Raw genomic sequence first — 24,960 nt, forward strand, 5'->3', positions numbered from 1 at the left:
TTACACCAAAAATCACAGGAAACTTTTAGTCATGACACTAGTTGCATATAACTTGTTTTATCTCTCGTATTTATATTGACTTACGTTCGCGTTTTGTCCCTTTTGCTTTGCCATATCAGTTCATTTTTCACTTCTTTATAATTTTAAGTTACGCCTACTTAATATTGTGTTGTCCATCTTCTTATAGTTTAGCTTTTCGACCATGCCATGCCATGCTTGTAGATAGTTTTAGTTACGCAAGTCGCCGCTGGCGCTAGCAGCTGCAGGCAAGCGTTGGCGCATGGTATGGTCGCGTTCATAATTTTACGTGTACTATAAATTGTTGTCTATGTTTATGCTTTTCTTTTCATTTTGTTTTGTTTCTTTTCTTAATTAGTTTTCTTGTATTTTGTATTTTCTGTTTTCATAATTATTTCTTCTGTGTATCTTTTGAAATGTTTTAAATATGTAGCTTTTTGTGTTATCTGTCATGGCATCACCGAATGGGCCCTACGGAAGACCAGCGCTGGCTTTATAGCTAGCATCATGCTGAGTCGGGTCCATTTCGTGATGCACACTTATTGTTCTCTTCTGTTCTTGCTGTTGTTGTCTGTACATGTTCGTACATGTTTTGTGATCGTCACGAATAAAAATCTTTTATCTTTTTATCTATCAATGTGGTTTGTTTACTGTATGTGCCACAAAGGTGCCACCTAGGCAGAGCTTTGCCTAATATTCCCTATTGTAGTAATTCTGTTGGAGCTCTTTACAGAAGTCTACTGAAAAACTTTGTTACAATCACAATTGATTTGCAATGATGATGGCACCATACACACTCCTGCTAAGGATAGACTGCCCTAATCCAATAGTGTTATATATTGGACTTCTTTAAAATTGCTGTTTGAACACAAATTTAACTGGAAGTTGATGTGACTTGTATTCTGTTTGGTTTGTTTGCTATAGAGGAAGAATGTACCGTTGAGCCAGAGAATCCAGAAATGCAGGAGGAAGATGGGACCAGTGAGCCGGTATCAGGTGAGTCTACTCCTCTTCAATGAACATTACTAATCATTACGTATTATATATTGTATATTAAGCTGACAAGCAGTTATAACAACGGATGTTGTCTGTGTAGCAATCTTCAGATAATGTCATTGCTAAGTATTAGAAGACACATGTATGTGCTTGTCTTAGGTGTTGACTGGCAGTTTGTTCTGCACCCTCTCTACTTGGTTTCTAATGGGAATTTGGTTTGCAGTAGTGGTTACTAGGTTTGAATAGCTTGTGGCTAAACTAGGCTGTTGCTTATAAACTTGTATGTTTGCTTCAGGTGAAGAGCCCCCGGTCAAACCGGAGATGCTGGAAGAAGATCAAACACCTGATGAGATATTGCGTGAGTCATTAGTTTTAACAACAGGTTTAGAAGATGTGACAATGTGTGATGTGTGAGCAACAGGCTAAACATTTAAAACATATGAATAAATGTGAATATTGAATCTATGGGTATTGGGGATTTGTAAAATATTGAATATTATCATTAGTTTAAGAACAGAAAAAATGTGAAAGTTAAATGTATTACTTCAAGATAAAAAGTGTATTTTACATTTTACTAAGAAAAATCCTTTGATGTAACCATTGCAAAGAAGAAATTGCACTCTATCGGGATAAAGGCGCGGAATGTGGGGTTTAGTTTAATATAGTGTTGGTTGCTCTAGATGACATGCTCCGGTTAAACATGGCGGCCGGAGACGGGGCGAGCGACGAGGGTGACCCGCTGTTGGGTGAGTACCTGCTTCATGTACAATAAACTAGTTCAAGTGGAAATCAGATTTTCTATCATCAAATTTTTTTATATTAAAATAATTAAAAAAATGTACTATGTTGCACAGTTATATATAGTGATCATTATCAACGTGCAGTTTTCGTAGCAAAGGATATGGTTGGCAGAAAAAACAAATACATACATTTGAATATCCATTTTTGTTCTTAATTATAACATTAAATGTCTACTTATCTTAGGATTACACCTCTAGATATAAAGAACTCTTTACGGTACAAAACCTTTTCCGCTCTAATATATTTTTAAAACAATGTACGTCAAATGACATTTAATGTCATAAAAATACAACTATAGTAGCGTGCAATATTTTAGAGACTTAAATTAACCTTCTTGTGACTTCTGTTAACGCAGAAAGGTCATTTAGCTATTTAAAATGGTTTTTTTTCCAATCGACGTGAACGACTGACAGCCAAATCTGTTGAAAAAATTATTGTCGTTTATTTGGTATAATTTGGATAAGTAATTATAAATATGTATATAAATCTCATAATTTGTGAAATATATAATGTTTAAAATACTTGCGTGTTTGTTTTTTTGTCAACCATACTTTGCTACCAATACAGCACGTTGATAACGATCACTAGTTATATATTATGATTCGTACTGTCATCTATTTGAAGATTTTTTTTCTATTGTGCTGAAAATAAGAAAATTTAAACTTCATCATATCACTGCATGGCAGCGTTGCCACACTGGACCAGATCTGTTGCACCAGGCACGACCCGGAGCGAGGCTGCGAGATCCCTGAGTCGTCGACACAAACCCACGAATAGTATGTTTGTTTCAGGTGAAGAGCTCCTAGTCAAGCCAGACTCGGCGAACGAAGATGAGACAAGTGATGACACGTCGCGTAAGTACCATCTTGAATATTAGAAACGGTGTAACGAATTATTAGAGAATACACAAACTGTAGCATTGGGAAGGTTTTCGCATCGGTGAACCAATCTACCAATATTATTATTTATTACAAAAAGTATTGTTGTCTTGAATACCAATGAAATAAAAAAGTAAAACACAGTCCATACAGGGTCTAATCGTTAAGTGTAGCCAGGCGATAATTCCGTAAATATAACAGATATCAGAAAACTTCAAATTGATATCGAGAGTGCGTTACCCAATGACTAAAATTACATTAATAACTTACTTTTCTGTACATGTTTTCGTTTGTCTGTCATTTTCATTTGTCTACTCTCAATTGCTCAAAGGTTGAATGGAAGAGATCCCTTATAGGGATAAGTTCGCCTTTGTACATTGTATACTTTCTTTTAATTGTATCTTAACCTGTCTTATGTACAATAAAGTGTATACATACATACATACATAACTTTTTTTAAATAAAAGCAGAAGTATCCTACACATTAACTTCAAACCCTCCATACATTAAGTACGACGACTCGCCCCTCAAAGAACGTCGGTGTCGTAAGAGATAAAACTGCTTGAGATTCATTATTTGCGAAAATAAACTGTAACTAGTAGTTCGCCCCGAACTGAGAACTCGCGGTTAACCAAAAATTATATAGCGATTGACCATAGTCTAATAAAACATGGTCTTCTCTTCCCAGAGTGACACAGGCCTACGTCACAATAACATGGCCGCTATATAGCGCTGTCGCATGATGACGTAGGCTTTTGTCAGTCAGGTGACCTAGAAAAGACGGGAAGAGAGTACCAGGCGGAGTATATTATTATACCATGGCGATTGACTTTGTTGCACCTACTTAGATACTCGTATAGTGCGACATAAAATAATAGAAAATAAATGAGGGCGCCACTTTCTACGTAACTGTCACATTTTTGACGTAAAATGCTTACACATGGCAACAATTTAGTATAGACATTTTTGAGTTCCATTTTATTTAATTTCTTCTATTTTATGTCGCTCTATAGGCGGCAATGGATCAAAGATCGCGTGGATTTATTGCAAGGTCTGTGGAGCCCTTAACTGATAGATTTAAGCAAAGAGTAAGTATGTATAATATAGTTGGTCAAACAGATCTTGTCAGTAGAAAAAATGTAGGCGCGAAGGGATATGGTCTGATAGAAAATTTAGGTTTCGCGCCTTTTTCTACTGACAAGATTTGCTTTTTTGCATACATTTTGAAGCGCCATTTACATGTTTAGCGTTAAGTAATATAGATGGCGCTATTTATTCGAATAAAGGGCTTCGTATACGGCTGTCCCTCCCCTGGATTTAAGTCACCACCATAGAGATTAAAATAAACTGTATCTGTGCCAAGCCGAAATATTTCCTGTCAAATGTCATATACATATATTATGTTTATTCTATTTTATTTTTATCTTGCTAATTATTTCAAAATGGTAAATTTAAAAACGATATTATAAAAGTGTAAGTCGAGCACTTTAATTTGATACTAAACTCGACCATGTTTCTTGCAAAAAAATTACCAGAATAGCAAGACCTCTCACAAACAGCTTTTTGGTCTTCTAGCTCAATAACCCCTTGATCGGACCTGCTCATAAATTGACTAAAATATAATGCCCTCGACTACACGTTTACCCAACTTCATTTAAATTAAAACAAATTTACTTAAGTTCTTGAGTATCAAACTATCTTCTGACAGTTCAGCTTAAAAACATCGAAATGCCGGGACGTGCCGCTAGCCAGCCGCGTATTCAAAGTCGAATGTAAGAACTTCGCTTCGCTTCGCTCGCTCGTTCGATAATAGTTATTTGTTTTACAAGGGGGCAAAGTTGTTGTTTAACCGCTCGTGCTAATATAGATACCCGAGCAAGCGAAAGATTCCAAAATATCTTGAGGGTTTCAAAGCACGAGTTAAACAAAATATACCCCCGAGTGAAACACAAAAATGTTCACCACACCAACCCGAAGCAAATAATAAATGTAAAATATCAAACAAAATCAAATCCAAATGAATGTTATTAAATATTTATCATCCAAAATCATCATTTAAAAGTCAATTCTACCACCAAACATAAGAAAACAACTCAAAATTTGCATTTGATTACTTTGCCTCACATGCGAATAAAATGCAACTTTGGTATCAGTTTTTGAAGTGCAAAGTAAGCCTTTCCGAGCTGGTGTGGTGAAAAACAATAAAACTATCGTTTATGAATAAATCTAACATCTAGTCTAGTGTATAATTTGTTAAGGTTTACCCGTATAATATTTTTGCTAGTTTCATTTTAAATATAACTGTCCCGTTATGTAAAATACAGCCTGAAGTAGAGTTGTTGTTGTAGTGGAGGAGCGGGCAGTCAAGTCGGAGGTGTCGGACGCGGCGCGTGACGAGGACTGCGTGTCGGGTGAGTACTGCGACACCACGATACTACTGCACATGGTACGACACGAGCCACACTACATTACACATGTACGACCCATATTCATTATGGTCTTGTACCACCCATATATAATTCATCAACCTATATACGTCCCACCCTCTTGCTTGGCACAGGACTCCTCTCATGCGCGAGAGGGCTTGGGCTATAGTCCCCACGCTGCCCACTGCAAGTTGAAGAGTTCACATAACCTTTGAGTTTCTTTGACGTCTGCAGGTTTTCTCACGATGTTTTTCGTCACTGAAAACCTAGTGGTAAATATCAACAGATATTCCGTACGGAAATTCCGAAAAACTCAATGGCATGGTACCAGCTACGAGCCAGGATTTGAACTCGCGACCTCGGGATGGAAGTCGGACGTCATATCCTCTCAGCCCCACCACCGCTTAATTCCATATTCCTGATATAAACCGGGGATATTTTAATTGTTCGCTAATTCTGTGGTGATGGTTGCATTTGATAGCTCGGTTAAAATTAAAAAAATAAGTAAATATGTATTTTCATGACAATCCTATCCTGCACAATGTGGAAATATTTGTTAAATTAATTATACGCGGGTATAATCTGTTTAAATTGTTTTGTTAATTTGTGTTCCAGTGTGTTCGGACGGCAGCGCCGCCCGCGCCAGGGAACAGCTCGCGATGGCTTGTTCCGTGGTGGTCGAGCGCCTCCGCGACGACGCGACTGTTCACAGTGGGACCAAACCATACGGCTGCGAACATTGTGGCAAGCATTTCAGACACAACATTATTTCAAGGAAACACATAAAGTACACGCACTTGTCAGCCGGACCAAAACCATTTGCTTGTGATTTTTGTAATTCTACGTTTCAAACCGAATTGCTTGTGATAGAACACGAGAAAAACGAACATGGTGTTTCAAATTTCATGTGTGCTGAATGTGAGTATACAACAAGTTCCAAGAAAAGTTTGGAGACTCATGTAAAGAGTCACTTTTTGGAGAATAATTTCAATTGTAGTCACTGTAGTTACAGGAGTCCGTGTAAAAGTGATTTACACAAACACCAAACAATACACATGGCTGGAGAGCCTTTAAAGCTTAGCGACTGTGATTTCAAATGCAATGTTGAATCAAACCTGCGACGTCATCAGAAAACGCACAACCGGAGACACCAGACGATACACACTGGAGAAAAGCCTTACAAATGTAGTCATTGCGACTACAAGTGTAGTGTTAGTTATATGTTACGAAAACACGAAAGGACACATACTGGCGAGAAGCCTTTTCAATGTAGCCACTGTGATTACAAATGCAGCTGGAAGTCAAACTTACTAGTTCACCAAAGAATACACACTGGAGAGAAGCCGTACACATGTAGTCATTGCGACTACAAGTGTAGTGTTAGTTCTATGTTACGAAAACACGAAAGGACACATACTGGCGAGAAGCCTTTTCAATGTAGCCACTGTGATTACAAATGCAGCTGGAAGTCAAACTTACTAGTTCACCAAAGAATACACACTGGAGAGAAGCCATACACGTGTAGTCATTGCGACTACAAGTGCAGTGATAGGTCAAGATTACGAACACATGAAAGGACACATACTGGCGAAAAGCCTTTTCAGTGTAGCTACTGTGATTACAAATGCAGTCAGAAGGCACACTTACAACAACACCTGATGATACATACTGGGGCGAAGCCATTTCAGTGTAGCCACTGTGATTACAAATGCAGTCAGAAGTCAGACTTACAAAGACACCTGATGATGCATACTGGCGCGAAGCCATTTCAGTGTAGCCACTGTGATTATAAATGTAGTAGGAAGTCTAGCTTACAACAACACCTGACGATACATACTGGGGCGAAGCCATTTCAATGTAGCCACTGTGATTACAAATGCACTACTAAATCAAATATAAAAAAACACCAGGGGATACACACTGGAGAAAAGCCTTTCATATGTAGTCATTGTGATTACAAATTCAGCGATAAATCCAACCTGCGACGTCACCAGAAGACGCATGGGACGAAGCTTAAAAAGCAATAATAGCGACTACAAGTGCAGCCTGAAACAGCACCTGCGGAGACACCAGATGAGACGCGGAAGAGAACCCTTATTATAGGGATCATTCGCGGCGGAGGGTATGTCGCCTTTTGTCCTAAATCGGGAAATTTAACCTGACACATCGCAATAAGCAGGGGGCTCCTGTGCTGCTCCTACAGTACAAACATAATGTACTTGTACAAATGTAATCACTTAATATTAAAATACAGTGGTGAAGTATATTATATTAGTATCGATCCGCTAGTTAGTGCAGTGAGTGAGCGCTGGGGGCGAAGTAGTCAGGGCTGTAATTGAAGGAAAAGAGAAAGATACCCGCAATCTGCGGAGTTCGATGTTCGCGGTAGGCCCTCAGACATGTGGCTTCCAAGCCGGAGGTCGTGGGCTCAAACTCCAGACACGAAGTACCACCGACTTTCTTGAGACTTACGGCCGTGGTGCTCACAAATATCTAAACACGCCTCTGTTGTCAAGGTGTTAGAGCGCGTGTTCAGATATTTTTGAGCACCTAGACAACTCCTGTATGGCGACTGTGCATCACTTGATACTTACCAGTTCCTTTGTAGTTTGCTTGCTGGAGGAAAATATCTCAAATGAACCTGCATATTAAAGTTATTGCGAGGGCTGGCATGAGAACAATAGCCCTAACCCTCTTATGCAGTGAGATCTACATCTCTCCCGCTCTTGCTATATTGGAGTGACAGAGATGGAGATAATCTATACTTAGAATTCTCGAAGGTCGCGGCCAACTGCGGCTTGAGGCCGCTGCGTGTTAGAAAATATAAATATGTAGTTACTTTGTATTCCACTTTTAATGATTAGAACTAATTGAAAATTGATTGATGTGTATCCTTTAATAAAAAGTATTATTCTATTCTACTTCCTTTCCTTACCATTCCTACACACTCGCTGTCGCATAGCGCCCTCTCTCTCGACCGTCCCGGGCTGTCACGTCGGCGACATGTTGTCGTCGAGCGGCGCCACAGAGTAGACACCAGTACTGCGCCGCGCTCACACTACTTATATACTCATGGAACACCCACACAGCAGCAACGCAGTAGGAGCGGAGATATGACTGGTATAACGGCTCAATTATGCTTTATCTCATTCTCTTGTGCGAGATACGGTATAAGGAAAATATATGTACTAGCCGTATAATTTAGATCAATTGACATAGACTTGATTATATTTTATTATAAGCCAATTATTGTTCAATGTGTTATTATGTTAGATAATTTTTAATAATTATTTATTGAATTGTAATTGTGATGTAAAATTCAATTATTAATCAGTGATAAGAAATTAATGATCACATTGACACGTCGCAAATATGTTGCCTCGTAATTGCGTACTGATAATATTAAATAATTAATATTTTTAATAAATTTATATAATTCACTTCCCTCGGTTGTTATTTTAAAAATTCGTACACTAGTTAAGAGAATATCCCAACCGAATTGAAAGAGAAAGCCCCCATTCGCACGGCAGCTTTTTCAACGCGCGTTAAAAAAGCGCTTGAATTTGCCCGCACTCTAAATTCGATTTAACGACCAAGGCTTAAAGTCGAAAATCCCACAACGCTTGATAAAAAGCGTCACCGCTGTCGTGTGAATACACACATGGTTATCCATTTGTGACATTCAAACGCTTTTTTAACGCGCGTTGAAAAAGCTCCCATGCGAATGGGGGCTAAAGGTTGCCTGTTTTCCCCTCTGCCCAACTGTGAGTTGTCAGGTGTAAAACGGTAATTGGTGTTTTTATATCCTCATCGTCATCAGTTATACACCGTGTTTTTTTTTATTTCCGTTAATTTTAAGGGTGCATTCCTGAACTTAAATCAAGTAACTTTCTCAAATACACCGATATTCTAATTAACTCCATTTCGGAGATAATCAATAATTTATTTTTTTCCTTTATGGCCTCTACAAGCGTGTACTTAGGGCCGGTTTACTAATTGATTTAGTGTTTAGAATGAGTTCATACATTAGCTACTACACTTAAGTACAATCTCGGTCGATCGATGTCCGAAATGACATTGGTATGTCATAGATTTCAATTGTTTGGATGAGTTAAATGTAATGCCCGTGTTACAACAATGTTATATGCTACATTTAATTACTTTTCAAACTTATTTAAAAAAAAAAAAGACAAAAAAAATTTTTTTTGAAAATAAACTTTGCCATTTAGTTATCTTAAACGTACTTAACCATACCCCGAAGTTAACGGAATTCAATAAAAACACGGTGTATAATCGTAGGTATATTATATCAATTGAAAGGTTTTTTTCGTAATTAACTTATTATTAGGTTGCCTTATTAAAAAGTCGGTACATGCCAAGGTTGCCAGCCTTTTGGAGCACGGCAACGCGTCGTGCACGTTGGAGCACAAGTGTCAGTGTCTCCCATCATTCATGACTTCATCGACATACAAAGTCAATCATTTCATAACTCGTTGATGTACCTAATGCGAGTGTATATACTCGTGTAGGTTTAACTCAGGGTGTCTGTTCCATTGCCGTCGGCTCCAGCGACAACTACAGAAGATGGACAGCCCTTTATTACTACTACGTACGATGGTATGCGTATACGTGTGATGGAGCGTGATGACACTCCGCGATTGTTACCGCCATTTAGGGTCCTAGCTAAATTGGTTGTTCCATACTTACGCTATGGAATGTCCAATTTAGCTAGAACCCTAAATGGCGTAACAATCACGGAGCGTGAGTGTACGTACTGGTACTTGCATACTCGTCGAGGCCCGGAGACGTCCCGCGACTAGGTCTTCCTGTCCTGCAGAATATCTTCCACGTGGTCGCTTATAATCCTGCCGGGTCGTGGTTCCGGCAGAGGAATTAATAATGAAACGTTCATCGTTGAAAATGTCTATCTTCCTGAGACTCAGAAGTTCGTTTGTTTTAGAATTTGGAAATTTTAGTTACTGTACAACGGTTCAAAATATATTGTGGAATATGTACAGCGAGCTGCAAAATTACATGGACAATCTCCCTAAACATGTAAAATATCCAATGGTCTTATTCGCTGATGATAGCACTGTAATTATTAAATGTGATAATGATAATATTTATGAATCTGAAATTAACATGACATTATGTAATATTATATAATAATTGGCTTGCCTATAATAATTTATTAATCAATATCAACAAAACAAAAATTATGCACTTTTACCAACGGAAAATTCCTCTTACAGTCAAATGTGAATACCTAGGAACTGAAATAGAGACTGTAAACGTAACCAAATTCTTAGGTACTAGTGGCTCTGTGAGCTGTAGACCTCGCGAGCAGAGCTTTAAATTACATGGTGCTAAGAGCTTTAAATATAGTAAGTTAAAAAAAACAATACGAAATTTAAGTGTAAAAAAAATAAAAAAAGTTATATCCCAGCATACAAATACTGGGGATCGAACCCAGGGGCCAAATTCGACATGTACAACTGTCGGATTTCGCGTCAAATGAAATTCAACTGTTGAAGTTCATTTGAAGTTCATCAACTGCGGAAGTTCATTTGGTACAACCAATAATTTAACAAAAAACAACTTTGTTTTATTATTACTTTAAGGTTTATAATGGTTTGGTTTGGACGTAACCTAACTGTTGATTGCTAATGTCAAATTTTGAAAAGTAATGATTCGATTCAACGGAAGTTCAACATGCGACGTCAAAAGTGGCATGTCGAATAAGGCCCCAGACTCTCTGTGCAAACAAAAAAAAGCGAACGTTTACAAACTGAGCCAAATAGTTCTTAGATAATCTGACGAAATTTAGCTACTCATTCTCAAGTTAAAATTAGTTAAAAATAAATATCTACTCTGTTTCTTCAGGGACATCTAGGGTACGACTCGCTCCAGTTACGGAGGTTGCTGTCTTTGGCGAAATTCACGATCGGCGTTATTAAAAACTCAATAGATAGCGTAGCCCTTGTCGAGGCCTTCATGCGATTATTTGTGCCTAACCAGTACACTCTTGGGCGGCGTCACGCGCTGCTGGCGGAGGGCAGCGCGCGCACGCGGGCGCACGCGCAGGCGCCGGTCGCACGCGCGCAAGCTCTGCTCAACTCCGTGCTCGAGGCACACCCGGAGTGTGATTTGTTTGTGAGTGCAATTGGACGACTGATGATTGAGTGTAAGAGAGTGATAGAGCGAGAGATGCCTGTAAGTAGTATTATATAATGTTGTTATGTAAATACTTGTGTACCCTATGTATAAGTATATTACTGTCTCCCAATTTGTGCCGCTGTGGCTTTAGCTGTTAAGGTACAATTGTCAACTTAAATAATAAACAACAACAACAACTGAAGACGTCATGGTCATGGCTGTCATTTTTTGTACGAAACAGTCTGCCGATTTTTGCGGGGAAGAGGACGTCAAATGTACCTATTGCTATTTCTACATGATCTGTAAAAATAACCATATCAGTCCATACAAAAGTTTGTACAATTGTGCACGTTTTTCGGCATAGGCGTAAGCTCTTAACCCATTCAGGGCCAGCGACTCAGCGTATGGGTCATGCTCAAACAGTTCCGCAGGGCCAGTGACTCACATGTGAGTCTTGAATAAATTCTGATTTAAACTTAAACGAAACGTAATTTGATGTAATAACGTAAGTATCATATGTGACGTCCCACGGTCAAAGGTACCTTATGGCGGGTATGGAGTTATGCATACCCCAGTAATCTACAATAAATAAGCTATCGATAACACAAAAGATCAACCTTCTAGGTTGCGTAGTTACAGAGATATGATTTTTTGAAAATAATGTGAAATTAGCAACTTTACGATAGAGAAGTTTTAAGTTTAGCCGCCTAAAAAACTATGTTCCTGAAGTAAGTTACATAGTTGACTACAAATAATAATACCTTATATATGTGAGATTAAAAAAATATTGCGACTTGTTCTGTAATGCAAATAGAAACTTTTGATATCGACTGATTTATGTGTATACTAGCCAATCTCTTGAAAATAAAGTTTTATTTCATTTTCACGATTGATTGCAATGAGCTCTCAAGATTTAAATTCTATCTATTATAAAACGACACTGACAGACAGTTTAAGCAAAAAACAATACCGATTTAGAGGTGAAAATGTATTTTCTGACTTTTTCATATAAAATCACAAAATTGAATATTTTTACTTTTAATGTGACACACAATCAATTTTTCTGAGCACATATGAAAGAAATTCTGTCATTCAAATGAAATAAATCCTAAAACCCCAACTAAATACTATATTTAACCCCTTATGCCACTTTAAACTTACATAACAATAACAGTATTTGCTCCATACATTTACGAAAAGGTACCTTATGGAAATAAATCTAATAATACATCACTACAAAATATCAATCATATTACAGTTTATCTTTTATGAATAGAAAATATTAATTTACATTAAACTGCCCCAAATCTAATTAGTTCTTCGTCATAATAATCTTAAAAAAGACCAATAATTTGTATGTAATGAAAAGGTACCTTGTGATTAAGTTACATGATGAGGCATGATGATGATGGAACAGTTAGGATAAACTAATAATATTTTGGGGTTAAGATGGTATAAATCGTCTATTTCTTATCAATAATATATTTCGGTTGCTATTGAAGATAAGCGGCATTGAGGTTCAATGACCTCAGATATTCCATAAGGTAATGCGTCGGGTATTGGCATTTTTCAGCAAACCAATGGCTGATTTACTGCATGCGACCAAACCAAATGAAGATTATTCTAGTTAAGAAAGACTTGACGAGAGTAACTTTGGTATAATAGCAGGCTACTTGGATTTGTGATGTCGGTCTATGTACGGTTATAATATTTGCGAGGCGCCCCAACCAGAACTGAAATTATCAAATTAGTTTTGCAGAATGCTAATACAGTTCTCTACCAAACTTCTTTTCCCGTATTGACTAGTTTTTTTGGGAATTTTCAATCTTTTTTCCATAAGGTACCTTTTCTACTAAACTCTGAGACGACATTACTAGGCTTATAACTAACTTATAACAAAAATAAAAACAGGTAAATAAACGTTACGCATTAAGGTTTCAGATTACACAATAAAAAAAAATTGAGCATTTTTTCACCTCTTTACAAAACATTTCATATATCCGAAACTAGAAACCCTCATAAGGTACCTTTTTCCGTGGAACGTCACATATAAGCTAACAACCATTTCTATAAGGTATATTAGGTTAAAAAATTATAAACACGTATTTTTTAATGAAAACAGGGTCTAGAATATTCAAGTTTGGTTTACTATCAGTGCTATATAGTAAATATACTAAAATTCTAGATACATATGCAATGCAAGCAAACAGAAAAATCCATATTTAAAAAATACAAAAAATATATATATTTCAGAAGTTATTGACATGGCTCAAGGTATGGGTCACCGTGGCCTGGCGCTACTTGTAAAAACTACTAATGTTTCCGTAGCAGGCTAAAATAAACTTTATTGGCTGGTTTTAAAGCTTATTTCATGTTGAAGCTGTTTGATATTGTACCATTTTACAACCGATTACTGTTTGGATGATGGTAAGCCACATTTTGTAGGAACCAAACCGTAGTATACCTAATAATATTTTGTTTTGTATGAGGGGTAAGGCAACTAGGATTTTCTCCCACTGTACTTTTATGTCATAATATTTGGTGATCGTTGTATTGTATCTTAGGCAATTACATACTAACAATGATGTGAAGGTTCATTTTTTTTCGTTTTAATATAAAACAAGGCGGTTGAAACAGTCATCACTAACTAATATGTATTGTATTACAAATAGTTTGTGACAAGTATTTACAAGTTCTTTAAAATATCGTGGTTTCTACGGCAGATTAGAAAGTAAGTACTATAATAGAATAGAATAGAATAGAATAGAAATAATTTTATTCGTAAGCACAAACACAAAATAAAAACTTATACTAAACAGAGAAACATAAAAAAGAGAAAGTGCCACGAAATGGTCTCACCTCAGCATGTTGCTGGCGACTTCCAGCGCTGATCTTCCGATAAGACCATCCGGTGAAACAATCACGACAGGTAACATGAATAACAAGAGAATTAACAACAAAATTAATACATAAAAAATACAAAGATAGTAATAAGAATACAAAAGACAAAGATAGCAATTAGTCAAGAATACATTACAATAAATTACTATGTATAGTTTTACTACGTACAATACAGCTGTTACATTATCAGGTCAAACTCATCTTGGCCGTACATTACGCCTGACATTACATCTAGCGCCATGCGGCAGCTGCGCAAACTAAACTAAAATGACAAATAAAACAGGTCGATTTGTTACGAACAAAAGCAGTTTAAGCAATATTTTATCGATCATACAGATTTAACTACATATAGAGAGTCACAAGAGGGCGAGAATAACATTTTTAAAAGTAATGTGCTATGGCAATGCAGAGGGAACGTAATCTAAGTGGTAAGTAAAAGCAGAAACTACAGGCAGCTTGTATCGTGTAAGCAGGTTTCCTGGCTAAGTTGGTGGCTAAGCATGTACTGTTTAAGCTTCGTTTTAAAAGTATGAATACTTTGCAGGTTCCTCATTGGCGGTGGCACGTTATTCCAACATTTTGAGGCAGTATAGCGATAGCTGCCCCGGAAAGCTGCCGAAGCGTGGCGTGGCGTCAACAATTGAATCCCACATTTACGGCGGTCGCGGAGCGTGATGCAAGATAACTTGTTACAAAGATATGCAGGGGTTTTATACTTCAGAACTCCGAAGAGCAAACAAGCCAAATGAAGTTTACGACGGTGCTGCATTTTGAGGATCTTATGACTATTAAGAAACGGAGTGACGTGGGCTCTCAAAGGAATATCAAAACAGAAGCGAGCACAGGCATTTTGAACACGTTGTATGAGTCTTTTTGTTTTAGCAAGTAGCCTAGGCCCAGTTACAACATCCATATAATTAAGTTTTGATAGTACAAGTGACTCGATCAGTTGAATGCGCAAGGTTTCGCTTAGGTATGGCCGAATTTTATATAGCACCTTAAGCTTATAGAAGCAACTTCTTACAGCCTCTGCGGTATGCTTTTCATATCGAAGTCCACAATCCATTAAAAGGCCCAGATTTCGCGCTTCATACACCCTCTCAATTGGTTCATTCATTAACATAACATCTACTGAAGTACTGACACCAGCCAGTTGGTGCTTGCTGCCAAAGACAAGGTACTTTGTTTTATTTGGGTTAAGCAGTAGGCAATTTTCTGTAGCCCAGGTTGCTATACTCGTGAGGTCTTGATTGAGTTTCTCTATAGCAGTGTTAACTTCCGATGGCTTACATGATATGTAGACCTGTATGTCGTCTGCATATATGTGGTATTTGCAATGCTTAATGTGAGACACAATATCAGCAGAATAAAGTATAAAAAGGAGCGGGCCAAGTACCGATCCTTGAGGGACTCCTCTAGTAAGCTCTGCTTTTTCTGAAAAAAGGGAGGAACCATCACCAAGGCGCACTTTAACTATCTGTGACCGATTGCTGAGGTAACTTTGGAACCACTTTATAGTTTTCTGGTCAAAACCATAGTAGGTTAACTTAGATAATAGCAGATTTATATTTAAGCAATCGAAAGCCCTCGAGAAATCAAGGAGCACTAAAAGAGTGCACATGCCTTTATCCTGAGCATCCAAAATGTTGTCAGAAACATCAAGTAAAGCGGTTGTAGTGCTACGTCCTTTCCGAAAACCCGATTGGACATCCGGCAAAATGTTGTTGGTTTCTAGGTAGGTGGTTAACTGAGCACCGACAACTTTCTCCATTATTTTAGACATTATTAATACATTTTAAGTTCTCTATTGTTACTAATATAATGGCGTTTACCAAAACAAAGATAAATGACCGACCAGGTGTAAGCTTATCGGACACACTTGGACAATAAACAAGGAGGCGGCGGCGGTATTATCTTTCATGTGGTATTTGTCACAAGAGTTCAAGAAGTGATTCATCCCATCCCCCCTATTAGAGATGTACATATTTTGGAGTAACATGGGAAATAATATTATTTAGTCACGATTTATTCGTGGGCGACTTTATACTCCTCCTGTGCTGTTTAGTGATTTCGTATTTTGTGACCGTGGCTATGGATTACCGGAATTTGAACCCGCCTAACCAAACTGCAATAATTCGTTTATTTTTGATAGGCACAGAAAAACGGTGGTTAGTAAAAATGTTGCATAATGCTGTTCAACTGGCCGGCTTCATAAGCGGCGATTTATTTACCGTGCGCGCCAGGCTCGAGACCCATAAGCTGAGTCATACGTTTTAGCTAAAAACGGTTTGTATGGTGGCCCGGCGTATTGTGTACGCTCAGCGGTTCGTGGCCATGAATGGGTTAAAGGCGACTTCAGTTATTAAATGCTCTAAGACATGAACTGTAGAAATTAATCTCTATTTGGAAAAGTATTCCTGGTGGCAGATACTTGACGCGTTGTTCCATCCGCTACTATTGAAGCTGACTGTACCTTTCCCTTAACTTTACTTAAATAATGTAAAACCGCATATCTGCTAACGTGGGGGAGAGTGGAGGCGCCATCAATATTAAATGCTTCAAGTCTGCGCGGGCCAGTACACGCGGCGAGCAGGTGCGCTGCTGCGAGCCCGCGGCGCGGTGTTCCCAGCCTTCATCAGGATATTGAGTGGACATATCAGGGCAACAAAGGTGTAAGTCGGACTCGCGTGTACGGGCTTTTCTGTTGTTTATAGGTAAAGAACTAATATCATATTTATTTTAGGCATAGTAGTTTCGGAGAAGAGGTGGGGGAATGTAAAAATGTACCTATATTCTCAGAAGCAGCCCCACCTAACGCACAGAATTTCACCTAAATCGGTAGTTTCGTAGCACTGGCTGAAACAGAGGCGCAGACAGACACAAGTGATCCTATGAGAGTTCCGTAGTCAACTATTAGGCACCCTAATAGTTTCGCCATGCCCGTCTGTCCGACCGCGGCTTTGCTCCGAGATCGTTAGTGCTAGAAAGCTGCAATTAGGCATTGATATATAAATCAATCATGCAGACATACTTAGTGGTATAATAGTAAACTAAAAAAAATCCCCTACACGTAAACCTCCCCTATACGTAAAGTGGGGATCGTTTTTTTTTTCGCTTTATCCTTATGGTGTGGGATGTCATTGGATAGGTATTTCAAAATAAATAAGTAATAAGTAGTAAAATAGAATAATTATTTTTATTCGAGGACACATCAATTAATTCTAGTTATTATACTAATTATGTATAGTGGAATACAAAGTTACTCCTTATATTTTCTACCTTAAGATAATGGAAATCAGCGGAGATGCCTCCTGCGCACACTGTGGCAAGGAGGAGACTAGCTTACACTTACTAGCAGAATGTATTATGTATGCGGCACCGCGATATAATACATTCGGTAAAGACACACTGAAAGAAAACGACCTAAAGGACGTCGAACTCAAAGATGTCCTTCTGTTCTGCAGGAAAACAAGAAGATTTGAGGAGAATAGTGTGGGAATGCCGCCGGGACAGTAACCTGCTGCTCCGACTCTAGGGAACTGGGCTGAATGAACGCGACACGTGATCGACAGCCCGCCTGCTGCCGGCCAGGCGTCCGTACACTATCTTATATCTTATTCTTATATCTATATCTTATATTTTCTAACAACACAGCAGCCTCAAGCCGCTGTGGGGACCGAGACCTTCGAAATTTGTAATAAAATTACTTTAATATGCAGGGCTATAACCGCGAAAATCGAAGTTCGCAAATTGCGGGGATCTTTCTATTTTACTCCAATGACGGCGTAATTAGGGTGACAGAGAATAATCCCCGCAATTTGCGAATTTCGGTTTTCGCGGCTCTTCTTCGTGAGAATTTCCTTAAGCAAGCAAACTTCAAAGCAACTGGTAAATACTTTAATTTGGTCGTTATGTTGTATCTTCTTGCTGTGCAACTTTTTCTTATTTAACTGTATGTTATTTTATGTCTTTTTTCTTCTTGTCTGTTACCTTCCGTGGTTCTCACTTGATGGTCTCATCGGAAGATCAGCGCTGGAAGCCACCAGCAACATGCTGAGATGAGGCCATTTCCTGGCACTTTAATCTTATTCTGTGTTTTCTTTTATATTATGTAATGTCTCGTTTGTGCTTAATAATAAAAAAAATCTAATTCTAATATGTACAAGTCCCGAGTAAGTCGGTGGTGTTTGTAGTTTGAGCCCACGACCTCCGGCTCGGAAGCCACATGTTTCACCACTTCGCTCACAGCGCTCACTCACTGCACTAACTAGCGGATCGACACTAATATACTTCAGGTGCTGTTTCAGGCTGCACTTGTAGTCGCTATTATTGCTTTTTAAGATTCGTCCCATGCGTCTTCTGGTGACGTCGCAGGTTGGCTTTATCGCTGAATTTGTAATCACAATGACTACATATTGTCGCTTGTGGCTGTGGTGGTATTGTGGTTTTTATCGATTGTGTATCCTCTTGGTGTTTTTTTAAATCCGATTTATTAATGCATTTTTAATCATAGTGGCTGCTACATTGAAAGGGCTTCTCGCCAGTATGTTTCAGTAGGTGTTGTTGTAAGCTTGAACTCTGACTGCATTTGTAATCACAGTGGCTACACTGATGAGGCTTCTCGCCAGTATGTGTCCTTTCATGACTTCGTAAGGCTGAACTATAACTGCACTTGTAGTCGCAATGACTACATGTATACGGCTTCTCTCTGGTGTGTATTCTTTGGTGAACTAGTAAGTTTGCTTTCAGATTGCTTTTGTATTCGCAGATGCTACATTTAAATGGCTTCGCCCCAGTATGTTTCGTCAGGTGTAGTTGTAATTCTGAGTGCATTTGTAATCTCAGTGCTTACACTGAAGAGGCTTCTCGCCAGTATGTTTCCTTTCATGACTTCGTAAGTTTGAGATTTTACTGCACTTGTAATCGCAATGACTACATTTGTAAGGCTTTTCTCCAGTGTGTATTCTTTGGTGTATTTGTAAGTCTGATTTCTGACTGCATTTGTAATCACAGTTGCTACACTGATATGGCTTCTCGCCAGTATGTGTCCTTTCATGATTTCGTAAGGTTGAAATTTGACTGCACTTGTAGTTGCAATGACTACATTTGTAAGGCTTTTCTCCAGTATGTGTCCTTTCATGTCTTTGTAAGGTTGAAATTTGACTGCACTTGTAGTTGCAATGACTACATTTGTAAGGCTTTTCTCCAGTGTGTATCCTTTGGTGTTTTTGTAAGTTTGACTTCTGACTGCATTTGTAATCACAGTAGCTACACTGAAAAGGCTTCGCCCCAGTATGTGTCCCTTCGTGTCTTCGTAAATTAGAACTAAGACTGCACTTGTAGTCGCAATGACTACATTTGTAAGGTTTTTTTCTAGTGAGTATTCTCTGGTGCCTCCGGTTGTGCGTCTTCTGGTGACGTCGCAGGTTTGATTCATTACTGCATTTAAAATCACAGTCGCTACACTTAAAAGGTATTCCATCAATGTTTGTTGTTTTGTGTTTGTGTAAATCACTTTTACACGAACTTGTGTAACTACAGTGACTACAATTGAAATTATTCTCCAAAGAGTGACTCTTTAAATGAGTCTCCAAAGTTTTCTTGGAGCTTAGTGTATACTCACATTCAGCACACATAAAATTTGTAACACCATGTTCGCTTTTCTCGTGTTCTATCAAAAGCGATTCGGTTTGAAACGTCGAACTACAAAAATCACAGGCAAATGGTTTTCGTCCGGGCAATGAATGCGTGTGTTGAATGTGTTCTCGTAAATTTGATTTGTTCATGAAATGCTTGCCACAGTGCTCGCAGTAGTATGGTTTGCCTCCACTGTGAACAGTCGCGTCGCCGCAGAGGCGCTCGAGCACCACGGAACAAGCCATCGCGGGCTGTTCCCTGGCGCGGGCGGCGCTGCCCTCCGAACACACTGGAACACAGGTTAATAAAACAATTTAAACGGATTATCTATTTTATGAATTTAACATACATCTTAACGTTTCGTCTGATTGGCGCCGTATCACTAAAGAATGACTCTCGGACAATCAACACAAGATTGTAAAAAGTATAAACAAAACCGACCCACACGTGTGGCTGTGGTCTCTATAAATATATGAGTACCACATAGGAACATACGAGTACATACTACACATACTCATACATAAGCATATAACACTTGCACACCGCGCCGTCGACGTGCGTGTGCAAGGTCCCTTGTTGCTGTGAAAATGATAAGAAAAGATATAAATAATAAAATTATGGTCAAACTGAAGTATTTGCTGGTTCGGCCTGCGCCTGTAGTCGCAATTACTACATTCAAATGGCTTCAGCCCAGTATGTATCATTAGGTGGTTAGGAAGGGATTTTTCTGACTTCATTTGTTATCACAGACACAGTTGTAGCAAAACACAGCCCAAGCACACCTCACCTTGGACACTGGCGATCAAATGTATGAAACAAACGCGTTCCTACGCACACTGTCTAAGCTCGTGTAGGTGAACGCGTACCATGCTTGTGTGAGTGAGATAATACGTGCTAAGGTTCCCGCCATTTTGTTGTCAAGTTCGATGACCTCAATGACTCAATACTCATTGCGCGAACTAATAAGGAAGGAAGAAATAAGAATCTAGACACGCGATAGCGTGTCCAGCCAAGTTCAAAGAAAAAGGAACTGGCGACGCAGCAACCGTGTGTGATATTACACGAACCATTTCGAGCTACTTTCGACCCCTTCACAACATGAAACCTACTTAACAAATGAAATTTGGCACATGTATTTAAGCCCCTTAGCTTGTCCAAAATACAAAATTTCATAAACGTAGCTCAAACAGTTATTGATAAATTAACGTTTAAAAACCGGCATTTTTGTGACTGACTGACATATAGATCAAAAACCTAACCCACTTCCAGATGACCTAGAAACTTGAAATTTGGCATCGAGGTAGACTATTACATGTATATAGAGGGAAAAATCTGAAAACTGAAAATTATTGATATTTCGATGGAAAAAAAATGATTAATAATTATAGACCAAAAACCTAACCCACTTCTAGATCACTTAGAAACTTGTTATTTGGCATGAAGGTAGACTATTAGGTGTATATAGAGGGAAAAATCTGAAAACAGGAAATTAATGATATTTCGATGGAAAAAATAATAATTAATACATATAGACCAAAAACCTAACCCACTTCTAGATGACTTAGAAACTTGATATTTGGCATCAAGGTAGACTATTAGGTGTTCATAAAGGGAAAAATCTGAAAACAGGAAATTAATGATATTTCGATGGAAAAAAAAATAATTAATACTTATAGACCAAAAACCTAACCCACTTCTAGATGACTTAGAAACTTGATATTTGGCATCAAGGTAGACTATTAGGTGTTTATAAAGGGAAAAATCTGAAAGCTGGAAATTATTTATATTTCATAAACAAATCATAAGTCATCTCATTTATTCGTGATAAACTATAACATACATAAGTAAAGAAACAACAAAGAAAGATAAACATAAAATAAATAAATAGTTTACCACGAAATGGTCCCGCCTCAGCATAAATGCTAACCCAAAAGTCAGCGCTGATCTTCCGGTTTCCGGTGAGACCATTTGTGGGTCACGAACGCAGCTGTACGACACGGCCCCATCATAAAACTGAACGCGACTTAGCGGCGGAGAGTGGACGGGCGGACGGGCAGCGCCATCTGCCGGTGAGATGTCAAGATGACATAAGGCCATGTCGTACAACACGTGCTGATAAATAACAAGTCCATTAATTTTATTATTATCTTCTAAAACACTAGTATCAGTGCATAACACAAAAGAAAATAAACGTGATTACATGATGAATTAAAGAAAAATACAATCTTACAGCATAAAACAAAGAATACTACCTAGGTGATTAAGGTTTACAAATACTAAAAAACGACTGACAATGAAATAAAATAAAGCTTGGCTTTTCGTTTTTACGTGAAGAAGATGAATTACTTAAATATAAATATAACGCACAATGGTGATGCAAGAAGAAATGACAAAGAACAACAGTTTTCAGACGCATGAATGAACGTGAGGATAGGACAGAAAACACAGATAACCTATATTACAATATTATTGATTTGCCCACAAGTATAAAAAAAAAGTAAAAGTAAAAACAAGTAACAACCACATAATTATAGGAGTAAGAAATTACAATAAAAGAAGCTAGTATCATGTCTTAAAGTCTCCTGTTGCCGCTGGTGTTGTAGTGTACATAGTTTAAGCTTGGCTTTAAAACTTACTATGCTTTGTAGGTTCCTGAGGGGTGGAGGAATGTTGTTCCAGCAGCGGCTTGCCATGTACCTAAAGCTCCCACGAAAAGCTGCCGAAGCATGTTGAGGTGTCACCAACTGTACACTGCAATTACACGCCCCAAGTGACCTACGGGTGGACATCCATGATAACTTCTCGAAGAGATACGATGGGGATTTGTGTTTTACTACGCCAAATAAAAGATAAGCTAGATGAAGCTTGCGACGGTGTGGCATTTTGAGAATACTGTGCTTATATAGAGAAGGAGTCACGTGGGCTCTTTGTGGAATGTTGAAGCAAACACGAGCACAAGCATTTTGTACCCGCTGAATAAGTCGCTTTGTTTTTGACTATTGTCTAGTGCCCAAGATGCTATATTTGCAAGATCTATATTAAGTTTTTGTATAGCACTGTCAATTTCAGATGGTTTACAGGAAATGTATATCTGTATGTCATCTGCATAAATATGATATTTGCAGTGTGTAATATGAGTTCCGATGTCTGCTGTATATAAAATGAACAGGATTGGGCCGAGTATCGATCCCTGTGGTACACCTCTGGAAAGGGCCATTTTACCTGAGACTTTAGCTGATCCATCACTTAAGCTCAGTTTAACATACTGCTGCCGCTCACTGAGATAACTATGAAACCAACGCAGTGCACTGTTATCAAAGCCATAATAACTTAGCTTAGACAGCAGCAGGTCTATATGAATGCAGTCAAATGCCCTAGAAAAATCAAGCAGTACAACTAGTGTGCACATGCCCTGATCTTGTGACCAAAGTCATTTCGATATTTCGATAGAAAAAAATAATAATTAATAATAAAACCTAACCCACTTCTAGATGAATTAGAAACTTGATTTTTGGCATCAAGGTAGACTATTAGGTGTATATAGAGGGGAAAATCTGTAAACTGGAAATTATTGATATTTTGATGGAAAAAAAATTATTAATACTTATAGACCAAAAACCTAACCCACTTCTAGATGACTTAGAAACTTGATATTAGGCATCAAGTAGACTATTAGGTGTATATAAAGGGAAAATCTGAAAACTGGAAATTATTGATATTTCGATGGAAAAAATAATAATTGATACTTATAGACCAAAAACCTAACCCACTTCTAGATCACTTAGAAACTTGTTATTTGGCATGAAGGTAGACTATTAGGTGTATATAGAGGGGAAAATCTGAAAACTGGAAATTATTGATATTTCGATGGAAAAAAAAATAATTAATACTTATAGACCAAAAACCTAACCCACTTCTAGATGACTGAAACTTGATATTTGGCATCAAGTAGACTATTAGGCGTATACAAAAGAAACAATCTGAAAACTGAAACTTTTTGACTATTGACCGCACGTTAGCGAGGGTCTCGATTTCAGCTTAGGCAAACTGCTTTCATGATGAGAGACAACCCGGGACAGAAGGTCTGGGCGCCGCTGCACAAGGAGGCCTGACCCCAGATGAACTAGGAAGATAGGCAAGGACAAGAAGAAGACCTGTAGCATTTAGACATGTAAATCGGCTTTATGAATAAATGAGTATGAGGTATGAATAGCAACAAGTCTCATAATTATATTTTGCAGTATGTATCATCTCGTGTCTTTGTAACATAGCCCTAGCACTGCACTTGTAGTCGCAATGACTAGTGAGCCTTTCCTCCAGTGTGTAAATCATTTTTAAACGAGTGACTGTTTAAATGAGTCGGTAAACTTTCCTTGGAATTTGTTGTATACTCACGTTTAGCACAAATGGAATTTGTAACACCATGTCCGCTTTTCTCGTGTTCCATTGCAAGCGATTCAGATTCGAATGTAGATCCATAAAAATCACAAGGAAATTGTTTTGGCCCGATTGCTAAGTGAGTGAGTTGAATATGTTTCCTTATGATAGACTTGTTTCTGAAACGTTTTCCACAGTGTTCGCAGCTATATGGTTTGCCTCCACTGTGAACAGTCGCGTCGCCGCGGAGGCGCTCGAGCACCACGGAACAAGCCATCGCACACTGTTCCCCGGCGCGGGCGGCGCTGCCCTCCGAACGCACTGAAACACAAAAATAACAATATTTTTGAAAAAAATTAAAGACTTAAAAAACTAATCAATCAATTTTTCTCCAATGATTTTATTTTGACAACCAACATTCGTTTAATTTTATAATAATAATAATTAATAATTTAGCCGTTTATTTCCAATAGAAAACGATACATGCTTGATTCATTATAAAGAACATTAATTACATATTCAGTAAGTAACTTAATCTAATTATTATCTAGTTTTATTATAAAATTATATTATTTTAAATTCTATTTTTGCGATTTTATTATTATAAATATTGTATGTTTTTTTTTTTTTTGTTTTTTCTGATTGTAAGTATTTATTTAAATATTAAATTCTATTGGATGTCCACTTATGGACATAGGCCTCCACCATACTATGCCATAATGTTATTTTCAGAGATTTTTGTTTTATTGCTTTTAAGTACTTAATGTATT

At 38.0% G+C, this 24,960-nt stretch overlaps 2 protein-coding genes across 2 annotated transcripts in view; both read right to left on the reverse strand.

The window, feature by feature from the left end:
* LOC134800731 (zinc finger protein OZF-like) overlaps positions 1-24,505 on the reverse strand; it is a 35,624-nt gene extending 11,119 nt beyond the window's left edge. Inside the window, exon 1 of the mRNA XM_063773257.1 lies at positions 24,209-24,505. Coding sequence (XP_063629327.1) covers positions 24,209-24,467 — 259 coding nt within the window. The 5' untranslated portion in view covers positions 24,468-24,505. The remainder of the gene's footprint in view (positions 1-24,208) is intronic.
* On the reverse strand, positions 19,018-23,137 carry LOC134800603 (zinc finger protein 239-like). The gene is made up of 2 exons (XM_063773088.1): positions 23,080-23,137; positions 19,018-20,102 (listed from the first exon to the last, which is right to left on the reverse strand). The coding sequence occupies exons 1-2, from the start codon at positions 23,135-23,137 to the stop codon at positions 19,018-19,020; spliced, it is 1,143 nt and encodes a 380-aa protein (XP_063629158.1).
* Positions 24,506-24,960: the final 455 nt, after the last annotated feature.

This window comes from Cydia splendana, chromosome 20 (assembly GCF_910591565.1).
Source record: "Cydia splendana chromosome 20, ilCydSple1.2, whole genome shotgun sequence".
NCBI classification, from domain to species: Eukaryota; Metazoa; Arthropoda; class Insecta; order Lepidoptera; family Tortricidae; genus Cydia; species Cydia splendana.

Excerpts from the sequence above, each read along its gene's own strand:
- LOC134800603 (XM_063773088.1), bottom strand. The coding sequence starts at position 23,137 with ATGGCTTTGATAACAGTGCACTGCGTTGGTTTCATAGTTATCTCAGTG. Across the intron at positions 20,103-23,079 it reads TATCTCAGTGAGCGGCAGCA|TGTGTTCGGAGGGCAGCGCC; the intron begins GTATGTTAAACT and ends CCTGTGTTCCAG.